The 14,683-nt window shown below is 51.2% G+C and overlaps 1 protein-coding gene across 3 annotated transcripts in view; it reads right to left on the reverse strand.

Annotated features, from left to right (window-relative positions):
- Positions 1-14,588, reverse strand: part of SGSM2 (small G protein signaling modulator 2) — a 37,393-nt gene extending 22,805 nt beyond the window's left edge. For 2 of the 3 annotated variants that reach the window (XM_043478152.1, XM_043478140.1), the window contains exons 1-2: positions 14,321-14,588; positions 8,546-8,621 (exon numbers count right to left, since the gene is read on the reverse strand). In XM_043478152.1, coding sequence (XP_043334087.1) covers positions 8,546-8,621; positions 14,321-14,377 — 133 coding nt within the window. In that variant the 5' untranslated portion in view covers positions 14,378-14,588. The remainder of the gene's footprint in view (positions 1-8,545; positions 8,622-14,320) is intronic. The other variant, XM_043478146.1, reaches the window with a different exon arrangement.
- Positions 14,589-14,683: the final 95 nt, after the last annotated feature.

Consider the following 14,683-nt stretch of genomic DNA (forward strand, 5'->3'; position numbering starts at 1 on the left):
GGAGCAGGTGTGTTCAGAGCCCTGGCCCCCACCTCCGCCAGCTGCCATCTGTGCATCGGGCGAGTTCAGCCTCCGAGTGAGGAGAGTTAAACAGGTGGCTGGTTTGGGGCCTGGAGTTTTGGGGGACTTGACTCAGAGCAGAATTTTTAAGTCTTGGAGGGCGGAACCAAGATTTCCAGGAGAGGAGCAATCCCCTGGAGATAGAGGCCAGGGTAGGATGGGCGGCTGCCTCTCACGCGGTGGATGAAGTGGGCGGAGCAAAGAGGTGAGGCCGGGCATCACACGTCTCTCCCCTCCCCACTTCCCTGGCTGGCTATTTCCACCCAGGGATTTATAACAGCTGCCTCCACGCCGGAATGAGCATTTCTATGGTAACGGGGGTACATTTTCCCTCCGCCTGCACTGGTGATGCTGGCTGTTTGCTTCAGCTTTGTATGTTGGGGGGTGGCATTCAGCCTTGTTCAAAGCCCTAAAACAAGAAAGCAACTCTCCCATCCAGACTTTCACTGGGAGGAGACAGTCCTTTCCTGATATTCCAGAATTACACAGGTGAAGGAAATGAGGTTTATCCCGCACATACCCATCTTCCTTGTCCCCCTGGAGATGCAGGGCAAAGTCCATGTGCAGAGCTCACACTGGCTGCCCAGGGAGCCAGGCCAGTGCCAGCCACACCCAGCTCGGCAAGGGACCCACTGTCTCAAGGACATCAATCCAGGAAACGTCCTTTCTCTTCCTTGCATCTTTCGTTTTTCCCTATTAGATACTTTCCATTTGTATATAAGGGCTTCCCAGGTGGTGAAGTGGTAAAGAATCCATCTGCAATGCAGGAGATGCAGGAAGCCAGGGTTCAGTCCCTGGGTTAGGAAGATTCCCTGGAGTAGGAAATGGCAACCCACTCCAGTATTCGTGCCTGAAAAATTCCATGGACAGAGGAGCCTGACAGGCTATAGTCCATGGGGTTGCAAAGAGTCGGACACCACTGAGTGACTAACACTTCCCAGTATTCTTGCCTGCAAAGCACCATGGACAGGGGAGCCTGGTGGGATATAGTACATGGGGGTCACAAAGAGTCAGAGGCGACTGAGCACGTATGCACATTTGTAAATAAATATTCTCTATTTTCTTCAATTAAAAAAAAACAAACCACCACCTCCCTTGGCCCTGTATCCCCACTTAGGTATTAAACCATTTAGCTGCTCCCCTTTATGTAACATCTCTCAAGAATGTAGTGTATGTGCCACACAGCTGGACGGTGTGGTGACTGCTCTGACAGGTCATCTGGGGCTGTCTCCTTGAGGAAGGGCTTGGTCTTGATCTCCAGGGAGAGACTCTGGGTGCCCTCCCTCGGGGCAGTCTCTGTAGGCAGCCTGAGAAGGCGGGACAGGGCAGGGAGGGTGGACATGTGCCGCGGTCCCCACCTCCCTCCAGACAGGCGTGCCTGTGGCTCTGTCAAGGTCAAGGATTTCCCACGGGCACCGACGGATGGGGAGACAGAGCACCGAGAGCTTTTCTGTTGGGACAGGGGAGCTGCAACCGCTCTTGTTTTTCTTACAAAACCAGCCTTCAGAGCCCGCCGCAGCGGTTGTGGTCAGCGCTGAGGTTTCAGGCCTCTGGCCTTCCCTATAGAAGCTCCTTCGTGGTGGTGCAGGGGGGTCCAGTGTCTTGGGTTTCTCTTTTTTTTTTTTCAGGTTTCTACCTTTTTTTCCTCATTTTGGGATTTCACCATGACAGGCCACCGCCTGACTGGCCATCCTACTGCCGGGAAGCCAGATGATGGCTGGTCTAGTGTGGGCTGTTGAAGGCAAGAGGGTGAGGTTTGTGCCCTTCTTGTATTTGCTCTCTAGAACTACCCAGGTCCCCCAGCCCAGACCTGTCTCTGGTTTAGAAGACCAAGGATGGGAAGGGGAAGAAGCAGCCTCAGCCAACAACAGGTCCTTCCTGGTTCTACCTGGGGGTCCAGGATCAGGGAGGACCCTTCAGAAACATCTGCTTCCTTCCCTTGTTCCCCCCACCTCCCCTGGGTACTGAGTCTAGACCGTGAAGCCCCCACCGCTAACAGATGTCTGTACATGGACTTGGGGAGACAGTCTGGGTCAGTTTGGGAATAGGACTATCTCTGTGTAGTGAGTGAACACAACGTCCTCAGTCTACAAGGCAAATTAAGCTATGAAAACTCAGTGACTAGCATGTAGTGCTGTGAAGTCAAAGTCGCTCAGTTGTGTCCAGCTCTTTGCAACCCCATGGACTATACAGTCCATGGAATTCTCCAGGCCAGAATACTGGAGTGGGTAGCTGTTCCCTTCGCTAGGGGATCTTCCCAACCCAGGGATCAAACCCAGGTCTCCCACATTGCAGGCAGATTCTTTACCAGCTGAGCCATGAGGGAGCAGGAATTTAGACCCCTCTCTCCTGTATCTAACATCCAGGTCCAATACCCAGAGGGTGGGACAGATTTGCATAGCTATTTGTCTCTTCTGTAGGCTTATATGCCCAGAATCCTGTTTAAGGATGCCTTCAATACAGATGTGTTGAAATAAAAATATTTCCTGTAAAATAAGTTACATATACTTGCTATCTCTATCTCTTCTTCCATCCATCCTCTCCTCTGCTTCCTTTTTTTAAAAAAAAACCATTTCATTATGGAAAATTCCAAACATATACAAAAGAGGATGATAAAATGAACCCCCATGTACCCATCACACATCATAAGCAAGGCTTGACCAATTTTATTTTAGTTATACCACCTCCAACCACTTTCCCCTTACTCCTAGGTTATTTGGAAACCAATTTTAGACATCATGTATCTTTTTCCCATAAATATTTTAGTATGTATCTCTAAAAGATGACTTTTAAAAACATGTGCCTAATACCTGTACTGCACCTACAAAATTAATAATAATTTCTTAATATCTTCAAATTCCTAGATTGGATTCCCAGAGTTCAAAGTTCTGATTGTCCAGATGCTCCAAGTTCCCAGAAACATGGATTCTCAGAGGGAATCCAGGAGAAGGTTCGAGGAGGCTTTATGGGGAAGGTTGTAAGATCACTTTCAAGAACAAAGCAGAAGGTCGCTGGTGGTGGTGATGACACTTACTGAGCACCTACTGCATACCTGGCTCCATACTGTGTGCTTTGCCCCCATCATTCCTTTAACCCCTCACATCAACCTTATGGTGTAGGTTCAGAGTTGCACAAGTGGCCAGGTCACATACTTGGTGACATGGTCAGTCTGTGAAGCCAGGTCAGGTCTGCTGGACTTCAATGTCTCGGCTGCAGACCGCTGCCACCTGCCCTCAGCCATGCCCCAAGGCAGGGCCAGCGGAGCCAGTCCCCCAGAGGGCCTTCCTTCTCACCGGATCGCTTCCCGGTGCAAAGTGGGAGCCAGATATGCTGAGAATGAGCTATTTGTTCAGTGCGGGCAGGAAGCAGAGAGAAGGGATCCCTTTCACTGGAGAGAGACAGACTGAAAACTGCTTGGCGTCTGACTCTCAGAACGAGCAGCAGCATCCCAGGTGGGATGCGTCCTCCCGTCACACCTGCTTCTCTCCAGCTCATTGGTATCCCTGCCATTCCCTAGAGAAGCTGGCTGCTGCGGCGGACCTTCCCCTGCTAATGAAAGCCGCTTAGCAACAGGGAGCTGGTTAATAAAGCCCTGGTGCGGTTCCCAGCTCCAGAGACTCCACCCCTGTCTCCCATTACAGCTCATCCTCAGCCTGAAGTAACCTCAGGTGGAAGGATCGATCGCCTGGCGGAGGGCAGGGAGCCTGGGGACTGACCGGCAGGGCTGGCCCCCTCTGGCCTGGGCCCACCCCCAATGCCCGAGGATATTTACGTGTCTAAGAACCTGCTCAACCAGGCCCGGAACCTCTCCGTGGCCCTCCTAAAGCCCTTCTACCCACCGGTGGTTAAAAATCCAACCTCAGCGCCCAACGGGAATGGAGCAGAGACACTGGGGAGGCAGACACTCCCAGACCTGAGCTGGGAGTTGAAGGGGAGGCCCAGTGCTCCTCAGTGGAGCCCTAAATTACCCCAGACCCCTAAATAACCCTCAGAGAGTAACCACGCCCTCTGTGAGCAGACATATTATAAACGCAGAGTTCAGACCATCCACTGTTTGACCCTGAGCTTGAGTTGCTCACAAAGCACCTTGCCTTCTGGAGGAAGGGGTGGCAGGAGATACTGGCCTACACCTGGGGGTTCAAGAAGCGGAGTGAAAACAGGAAGCATTCATTTCACTCAGCACTAAGTGTCCACCGTCAAAAAGTGTCAAAGGCCATATTAGGGAGGAAAATGCAAACTTGACATGACTTTTCAAGATAAAGGGGAGAGGGGCTTCCCTGGTGGTCCAGTCGCTAAGACTCTGTACTCCCAATGCAGGGGTCCTGGGTTCAAGCCCTGGTCAGGGAGCTAGATCCCATCTACCACAGCTAAAGATCCGGCATGCCACAACAAAGACTCAGTGCAGCCAAACAAATAAAAAAATAGATACATAAACTAAAAAAAAGAGATGAAGAGCGGATATCAGAGAACCATCTCCCACAGTGGGGTCTGGGTCTATTCTCTGGGGAGGGGGTGCAGTTACCAGGTCTGGGGGGCTGGGAGGGGGCATCTCGGGGCAGCGCTGCAGCCACGCTCCTTGGTAGGAGGGCAGCACACAGAGACCCCGCCCCTGCCAGCCGGGTGTGCCAGCAGGGCCTGCTCGCAAGGTTTCCACCCGAAGGGGCCTGACCAGCTTCTAGACAGACAGGTTTAGGAGCAAGCAGAGCAAACACACAACAAAAGCGTGTTCCTTGCCAGGCCAGGAGTCTCCCTCCTCCCTTTGAAGAACAGGAACATTCCTGGGTTTACCCGGGGCCAGGTGTTGACCCAGGGATTTTTCAGTTCCATTTCTAAGGCTCTCCAGAAGGTGATGTTTCTGGTTCAAATGTCTATATTCTAAGGAAGCTTAGGGAAGCTCTTCTAGCTCAGGCCTTGCCCTCTTCAGTCAGACACCCCCTAGCCATCCTCTGCCATGAACAGAGGGGCCAAGGGCAGGGCAGAGGGGCCCAGGACCCCAGGCCTCCACAAAGCTCAAGGGGAAGGGGTCACTCACTGCAGAGCTAATCCAGTCTCCACAGCCTTCACTGCGCTCCCGTTTCCCCTCAGAACAAAGCTGACCTCTGGATGCGGCCAGGACCACTGCAAGACCCAGGGCAGGGGACTTCCCTGGTGGTCCAGTGGTTAAGGCTCTGTACTGCCAATGCAGGGGGCGTGGGTTCCATCCCTGGTTGGGGAACTAGGGTCGGCCATGCCATGTAGAATGGTCAAAAGATTTTTTAAAACAAGACCCAGGGGAAGACTGGATCCACTTCTAACTAAAAATGCACTTCTGAACAGTTTCCCAGTGGGTGAAGGAGCCTGGCGTATCAGAATCTCCAAAAAGCCAGAAAACTGGAGTTTTCCATCAGTACATGTCTGTTCTTCCTGCCCCCCCCCCCCTCCAGGAATCCCTGGTTATGATTCTACCATGTGATGCAGGCAGGAGAAAGGGCTGATAATCACTGCTTTAAACCAACCTTACTTTGAGCCCAAGCTGGGATCCACCTCACCACTGAACACCACCGTTAGTACAGTGTAAGGATTCCTCTTCCCGTGGGTCTCAGATGCCCGGCTCAACTTAGCTTTATTCTGCTGGCAGCCCCTCCTGCTGGTGTTCCCTTTAGTGACTGTGCACTGAGCCCAAGGCAGAGGCAGCAAACTGGCAGAGGCTTGCAGATGCCTCTTGTTGAGCCCACACAATTTTTTTTTTTAATGGGAGTTAGTTATCAGCATTTAAAAACTGGGACATTTCATACAGAAACCCAGACTGCTGACTTCTCTTAAAATAAAACAAAGGCCACGGCAAGGCCGGGACCAGCATTCCTGCAGAAGCTGAGTGGTGGCTGCCCCCTTCAAACCTGGCCAGGGCTACCCACTCCTGACCACTGCCTGCTGTCCCACATCCAGACTTTCTCATCTGACCCTGTGGGCATTTCAGTTTGCGCTTTGACCTAAGGTACCTCCTGAAATCCAGCCAAACCGGGCTCTTCTTGCTTTGGGGCTGGTTTTAGAACCCTGGATACTTGGGTCAGTTTCACAGACTCTTGATCTATTTCAGTGACTGAAACTCTCCTTTTGAAGGTGGTATCTCTGCCTGCTGGAAAGAGCCATGGACTTCAAGGCAAGAGGCGGCAGTGAAGGCCTCGCTGTTTCCCGGGGACCCCTTCCTGGACTGATCAGAGGCGAGCAGGCACGTTTCTTCTTACCCTAAGGGACCTGATGGTGGGATGCCCACAGCTTTCCGCCTGCCTCTCTGCCCCCGCTCCCCCACCGCCGCCCACCTTTGGCACCCACGCACAAGCCGTTTTCGCTGTTTCATTGTTCTGTGCTTTTTGCCGTGTGTGCTCTGGGCGAAGCCGAGCACCATTGCCACGGTGCCTCTGGGCGACCAGCAGAGCCCTTCTGGTGACCATGACAGACAGTGGCTCATGTCAGGCGGACTCAGCATAGGTAGAAGGGAGTAGGGTTCTCATACTCTTTAAAATCACTTCTTGCGAGACTAGCATGGTTTTTCCCCAGCAGGGCTTCTGCCACAGAAAAGGTGGGATCGGATTGGTCCTGTGGACCTGAGAAGGGCTATATCATCTCAAAGAATCAACTTACCCAAAAGGGAGATAGTAGGACCTCAAATCCTGCAAACCTAGCTTCAGCCTTAATTCCCAGAAGAGGAGGAAAGACGGACGTTTTTCTGAGCTCTTACAAACGTAGGAATGTTCACATGCATCATCTCAATCCCCATGAAAATTCCTTGAGGTGGGAATCACCACCCTGTTTTTAGAGCAGCAGACTGAGGGTGACAGAAGTCAAGAAACGTGTCCAGTACAACTTGAAAAGAAGAGCATCAAGATTTGCCTGAATGCTCAGCCTGTTGCTCGGGCTCTGCTCACAGGCCGCCTCTCCCCAGTCGCCTCCCACATTTCTCTGCCTTTTTTTTTTTCACAGCTGTTACCACACCTGTTACTGCAGGATATATTCCTGTGTGCTTTTGTTTTCTGTCTGTCTGCCCACAGAGTGTAATCCCCTGGGGACAGAGAGACAGTTCACCTTGTCACTGCTGTTTCCCTGCCTGGAAGAGGAAGCGTCTGGAACCTGGGGGACCTTCAGTGTCTGCTGCTGGACGGACGGGAAGGGTGGCTCTATCGGCCCCACCATGCTGCTGTCAGGGGTGTTCCTCTCTTGATCTGCTCCTTTCATTCTTTCCCCTCAGAAATGCACAACCTCCCTTCCATGAACACCAAACACCAACCTCAAAGGCCACGGAAAACAACACAAAGATGGCAAACGGCGCAGAGCGACTAAGCCCATGCACCACAACTATGTGCTCTGGAGCCCGGGAGCTGCAACTACCGAGCCCGCGTGCCCGAGAGCCTGTGTGCTGCAACAAGAGACGTCACCGCAACGAGAGGCCCACACACCGCAACTACAGAGTAGCCCGTGCAGCCACAAGGACCCAGCACAGCCAAAAATACATAAATAGATACTTTTGAAAAACATGGCAAATGGACAGTCAAATTCCTGGAAATCCAAGAAAACTCAGTAGTGTGCAGAGACAGTCTTGCTGCTACAAAGGCAGAAATGTTCACGCTAAGCAGGAAGAGGTGGTTTATTACAGACTTTCTCTTTGAGCGGGGAAGTCTTAGCTAGCCTTCCTTGATCCTCCTGTGGATCTGCATGCAATTGAGTGTCTGGAGAGTTGGGAATGGTGAAGCAACGCAGGTGGGATTGATTAGAAAACAGATGTAGCACAGAAAGCATTCAAAGGCTCAGGCCCATCCCCAAAGTTAATGCAAGGATAAACCAGCATCGTGGCTCCCCAACCCAACTACTGAGGCCGGGGGTTCTTAAAGTGCGGTCTCTGGACCAGCAGCACTGGCATCTCCTGTGAACTGGTTAGAAATGCAAATTCCTGGGGCCACCCCAGAGATATCAGAATCAGAAACTCCAGAGCTGGGACCCAGGAACCTGTTTTAACAAGCCCGACAGGTGACTCTAGGCTTCCCAAGTGGCTCAGCGGTAAAGAAGCCGCCTGCCACTTCAGGAGACACAGGAGACGTGAGATCGATCCCTGGGTTGGGAAGATTCCCTGGAGGAGGGCGTGGCAACCCACTCCAATATTCCTGCCTGGAGAATCCCATGGAGAGAGGAGCCTGGCAGGCTACAGTCCGTGGGGTCACAAAGAGTGGGACATGACCTAGCCACTAAACACAACAACAGCAGGTGACAATGATGCTAAAATTTGAGCACTACTGTCTTTAGGGACTAGAATATAAAGCAGATTCTTGGGCCCTGGAGATCCTAATTCAGTAGATCTGGGATGGGACCCAACAAGATTTCATAAGCTTCTGAGTTGATTCTGACTTACAACCCGATTTGAAAACTACTAACCCCGAGGACTGTTCCTGTGGCCCCATCACAGTATCCTCAGTTTTTAAACCCCTCTCTCATTATCCTCCAGTCACTCACTCACCACACAGAGCAAGGATGTGGCTGCTATCTTCATGCACAAACTTCCTGGTGACAGCCTCCTCCATGATTTGCTTCACCTGTGAATAAATGGGCAGCACTGTTATTGATTGATTGATTGATCAAAGGCCTGTGAGCAAGTAAATAGCTTGGCTTGCCCACCTGGTCTGAGTTCAGCCACTTGCAGAGTAGAGGATAGGAATGGGAGGGGTGGGGAAGCAAAGTTTCTTCAGTACAAACATTACCAAGTGTCTTGGAAAGGCAGCCAGAAAAAGGTAGCCTGCCAGGCTCTTCTGTCCATGGGATTTCCCAGGCTGAAATACTGAAGTGGGTTGCCATTTCCTTCTCCAGGGGATCTTCCCAACCCAGGGATCAAACCCAGGTCTCCTGCATTGCAGGCAGATTCTTTACCAACTGAACCATCAGGGAAGCTGAAAAAGGTGCTATAAACCCACTAATCAATCAATTCAGATATTCCAACCCAGGAGGAAGGGCCCTGCTGTGGAGAACAGGGATGGGATGCTATTTGTTCATCCATACTTGGCTGCGGAAGGGCTTGTGGGCTGTCCTTCAGGGACAAATTGTCTCAGTACAGGCCGCAGGAAGACACCTAACCTTCCTTTTCTCCCTTCTCCGAGGGGAGGTAGGTCCATCCAGGTATCAGGGACACTCCCCACATGCTCACGAGCCTAGCCTTTTCTCTGTCTAGGTAAAACTCTATGTTCGGGTTCCTACCTGAATGTAAAAGCTTGAGAACACCTTGTAAGGTAAGCAGTCCCAGCTTTCTTTAGAAAGCACTTTAAAAAGCTTTTAAATTGATGTATAATAAACATATAGAAAAGGGTATATATTCATTGGAAGGACTATTGCTGAAGCTCCACCTAATTAGAAGAGTTGACTCACTGGAAAAAACCCTGATGCTGGAAAAGATTGAATGGAAAAGGAGAAGGGGGCAGCAGAAGGTAAGCTGGTTAGATAGCATCACCGACTCAGTGGACAAGAATTTGAGCAAACTCTGGGAGACAGTGGAGGACGGAGGAGCCTGGCATGCTGTAGTCCATGGGGTTGCAGAGTCCGACACTACTGAGCCACTGAACAACAACAGATGTATCATAATTTCACAGCTTGAAGAATTTTTACAAACTGAACACACCTGTGAAAGCAGCATCAGCTCAAGAAACAAGACGTGACCAGCACCCTAAAGTAGCCCCAGACTCTGCCATGATTCCTTCTAGTCACTACTCCCTTCCAAGGTACCCACTATCCTGATTTCTAACATCACAGAGCACATGTGTGGGATTTTGTGCTTTTTGTAGATGGAATTGCTCAGTGTGTAGTTGTGTGACTCTGAGATTTGCTCATGTTGTATGTGGATGTGTATTTTTCATTCTCCATTGTGTGAACAACTCACAGCTGACTGGCATTTGGGTAGCTTCCAATTTGGGGCTGTTATGGGACAGTGCTGCTATGAACACTCTAGATGTGTCTTTGAACACGGGGGCTCATTTCTTTGGATTTATATTTTTAGGCAAGGAATTTCTGATGGGGGTATTTGGCATTATGAGATTTTGCCAATTTACATTCCCATCAGCAGTATAGGAGGTTCTAGTTGCTCCCAACATTGAAGCCAAGCACTTTTGATGCCCTGGGGGAGTGTGTGTGTGTGTGTGTGTGTGTTAGTTGCTCAGTCGTGTTGGACTCTATGCGACCCCATGAACTGTAGTCCACCAGACTCCTGGGGGAGTGTGTGTGTGTGTGTGTGTTAGTTGCTCAGTCGTGTTGGACTCTATGCGACCCCATGAACTGTAGTCCACCAGACTCCTGGGGGAGTGTGTGTGTGTGTTAGTTGCTCAGTCGTGTTGGACTCTATGCGACCCCATGAACTGTAGTCCACCAGACTCCTGGGGGAGTGTGTGTGTGTGTGTGTGTGTTAGTTGCTCAGTCGTGTTGGACTCTATGCGACCCCATGAACTGTAGTCCCGCTCTGGGGGAGTGTGTGTGTGTGTGTGTGTGTGTGTGTGTGTTAGTTGCTCAGTCGTGTTGGACTCTATGCGACCCCATGAACTGTAGTCCACCAGACTCCTGGGGGAGTGTGTGTGTGTGTGTGTGTGTGTGTGTATTAGTTGCTCAGTCGTGTATGCGACCCCATGAACTGTAGTCCACCAGACTCCTCTGTGTGTGTGTGTGTGTGTGTATGTGTGTATTAGTTGCTCAGTCGTGTTGGACTCTATGCGACCCCATGAACTGTAGTCCACCAGACTCCTCTATCCATAGAATTCTCCAGGGAAGAATACTGGAGTGGTTGCCATTTCCTTCTCCAGGGGATCTTCCCCATCCAGGGGTTGAACCTGAGTCTCCTGAATTGCAGGCAGATTTTTTTTACCATCTGAGCCACCAGGGAAGCCCCTGGGGGAACCTGCCAAGAGACAAATACTAATACTGAAGATTAGAGGGATGGATTACCTGAATCCCTGTCTTCAATCTTACTGATTTAGTGAGCTCTGGTCAGACCGAGTCTTTGCCATTCTTTGGACAGTGTCCTGTGTCCAGCATCCTGATGCTGCCCTTGCTCTCCAGGCCCTCACTTCTGTTTGGAAGGTGGTAGAGCTTCTAAAGTCTGGGGAGGATGGAGGAAGGACCGGGAGTCTCCTCCTCACTGCAAAGTGCTCATGGTTAGTGGTTTAGGTAAAGGAGGATCTGATCGATCCTGCACTCTAAACTATTAAAAGCTTCCTAGATTACTTCCCAAGGGGTGTTTGCATTAAACAGAGCATCATGTCACAACTCAAAGACCAGGAGACATCTAAGACAGGCTGCTGGGGCAGATTTTTCGATTAGGAGGACCTATAGATGCTCTTAGTGGCTCAGACAGTAAAGAACCTTACTGCAATGCAGGAGACCCAAGTTCGATCCCTGGGTTGGGACGACCCCCTGGAGAAGGAAATGGCAACCCACTCCAGTATCCTTACCTGGAAAATCCCATGGACAGAGCTGCCTAGCGGGTTACAGTCCATGGGGTCACAAAGAGTCGGGCATGACTGAGTGACTAACACACACACATATCTACACCCTGGGAATTTCCTGGTGGTCCAATGGTTAGGACTTTGGGCTTTCACTCCTGGAGCCTAGGTTCAAACCCTGGTCAGGGAGCTAAGATCCTGCAAGCCATGCAGTGCAGACCATAAAAAAAAAAAAAAAAAGGACTTCAGGTCTTTTGTGAAAAGCCAGCTTTGTCAACAATCACCCCCACTGTCTCTATGTATAGGATCCGAAAGGATATGTTTCTCTCAAAATCTAGCCCTGAAGGTTAAGGGAACTAGGAGCTCAGAGAGGGTCAACTTCTATCAGGTCATATACAGAGCTGTGGCATATCCTGGACATTTCTCACATTTGTTTAAGAATCATTCTCAGAGTAGTACAGACAGCCCTTCTAAACACTGCCTTCCCTGAAATCTTTCCTATCATCCCTGACTAACCCCAAATTTGGAACGCATCAACAATCCTAGCACATGTACCCATAGTTTGGATATAGCTACATTTTTATTCTTGTTTACACTGTTCATATAAGTCTCTGTCACTACACTGTTTCCTGAGGATAATCACTGGGATTTAAGATTTCTTTTTTCCTTGGGGAGACAAGAGTTGGGGCTTAAATGTTAATTTGATATACTCCTGGACTTAAAAAAACTCTTGGCCACTTCATAGCAAAAGCACAATGGAGCTTCTCAAACACAGTTGGAAAGGTGATGGCTTCAACTGCCTGTTTGCCAACAGGAAGGAAGGAACCAAATTTAGGGCACAATAGCCAGGTTATAATTAATGCAGAGCCTTAATTATGAGCCTTCCAGAATTCTATAAGAACCCTGAGCCTTCTCCAGTCCTGAAACCTCTCAGTTCAGTCGCTCAGTTGTGTCTGACTCTTTGCCACCCCATGGACTGCAGCACACCAGGCTTCCCTGTCCATCACCAACTCTTAGAACTTGCTCAAACTCATGTCCATTGAGTTGGTGATGCCATCCAACCATCTCATCCTCTGTCATCCTCTTCTCCTCCTGCCTTTCCCAGCATCAGGGTATTTCTTTTCCAATGACTCAGTTCTTCGTATCAGGTGGCCAAAATATTGGAGTTTCAGCTTCAGCATCAGTCCTTCCAATGACTATTCGGACTGATTTCCTTTAGAATTGCATGCTTTGATCTCCTTGCAGTCCAAGGGACTCTCAAGAGTCTTCTCCAACACCACAGTTCAAAAGCATCAATTCTTCGGCGCTCAGCTTTCTTTATAGTCCAACTCTCACATCCATACATGACTACTGGAAAAACCATAGCTTTGACTATACAGACCTTTGTCAGTAACGTAATGTCTCTGCTCTTTAATATGCAACCTCTAGGAAAGGGGAAAGGTACCAATATGGTAAACTTTTATACATCAGCTAAATATCAGTATCCCTATTTTAGAGATGTAGAAATTGAGACTCAGAAAGGTTAAGTAACTTATTCAAGATCACAAAGAGCTAGGTCCAGACTATTTCAAAGTTTATGCATTCCCATCAGACTCTGCAGTCTCCGAGATCAATAGACTTATTTATCAAACATTTATTGAGTGCCAATGATCAGAGATCAAACCAGTCAATCCTAAAGGAAATCAACCCTGAATATTCATTGAAAGGACTGCTGCTAAAGCTGAAGCTTCAATGCTTTGGCGACTTGATGCGAAGAGCCGGTGCATTGGAAAAGACCCTGATGCTGGGAAAGATTGAGAGCAGGAGAAGGGGTGACAGAGGACGAGATGGTTTTTGGATGGCATCATCGACTCAATGGACGTGAGTCTGTGTAAACTGGGAGACAGTGAAGGTCAGGGAAGCCTAGCACGATGCAGTCCACGGGGTCACAGTAAGACACGACTGAGCAACTGAACAACAACCCGGAGCGCCTACTGTGTGCCAGGCATGGACACAGAGTTCTGGGTAAAACAGGTTTCCTGCCCTCATGGAGTTGACACATCTGGCCGACAGAGGTAGATGGGAAGAGTCCAGAGCTCCATCCTGAGGCCTCATCCATTCTAATCCACTCTGTGGGTTTGGAGCTCTCCAGCGTGCCTGTGCGAGTGAGTCATTCACACGGGCACCTCCCCCCACCTCCGCCCCATGAATTGAAATGGGTTTTAGGGCAGGGACAAAGTAGAGGACATTAGTACGCATAGGGAAGGACTTCTCTCTGTGACATGGGCGGGGGGGCTCCTCAAAAGAGGGAAAAAAAAAAATCTGAGTCTTAAAAACCATTCTCAAAAGCCCCCCTGGCCTCTGGGTAGGGAGGTGGGCGTGGAGTGAGACGTGGTGTGCTGCGAACCCTCATGCAGCCGAGACTCAGTTCCCAGAAAGGTAACCGAGTGGGGTGTAGCGCAAACCGGAGCTAAGCCCCCAGGTCACCGGTTTAGCGCGGGCCCCGCCCCCTCCCCAGGCGGCGAGGGCAATGAAGGGGCAGCTCGGTTCTCCAGAAATCGCCGCCACCCCTCCCCCTCGGTCTCCCAGAGCTGCTGCTGTCGCAGGGCGGGGAGCTGCGGGATCGCGGAGCAAACCAACCCTGAAGCGCTGGCCTAGCCCCTGGGGCCGAGGGGTGCTGCCCCTGATCCGGGAGTCGGGCGGGAACCGCAGCCAGTCCAGGACCGGCCCCCGTCCGAGGCCCGCGAGCGCCCGCACCCTGGGATGGGCGCAGATCTTTCTGTCCCGTGGGCCGTAAGGACAGGAACGCGAGCCCCCGGAGGTCCGTGCCCCGACTTTACCTCCTTTTTCACGTTCCACAGCAGTTTCTCTTTGACCGCGTCCTCCGCGCTGCCCATCTTGCGGGGGCTGACCCGAGGGGAGGTGCCCAGCGGCCCCCTATGCCCCCCACGCGCCCTCGCCGCCTCCGCGCCTCTCGGCTCAGCGCCCCACGCGCCAGGCGGAGCCCCCGTCCGCCGCGCTCCCCGCCCGCCGCCGCCGCCGCCGCAGCCACTGCCCGGTGCTGGGCTCCGCAGCCATCTTCCGAGCCCCGCACAGACGTCAGGAGCCTGGCCCGGCCCCTTCCCACTGCCGGGGGCGGGGTGGGGGGGGGGGTGCTCTCAGCCACGGGGAGCGGGGGGGGGGGGGGGTCGGGCGGGGCGTGA

The sequence above is a fragment of the Cervus canadensis genome, chromosome 1 (assembly GCF_019320065.1).
Source record: "Cervus canadensis isolate Bull #8, Minnesota chromosome 1, ASM1932006v1, whole genome shotgun sequence".
NCBI classification, from domain to species: Eukaryota; Metazoa; Chordata; class Mammalia; order Artiodactyla; family Cervidae; genus Cervus; species Cervus canadensis.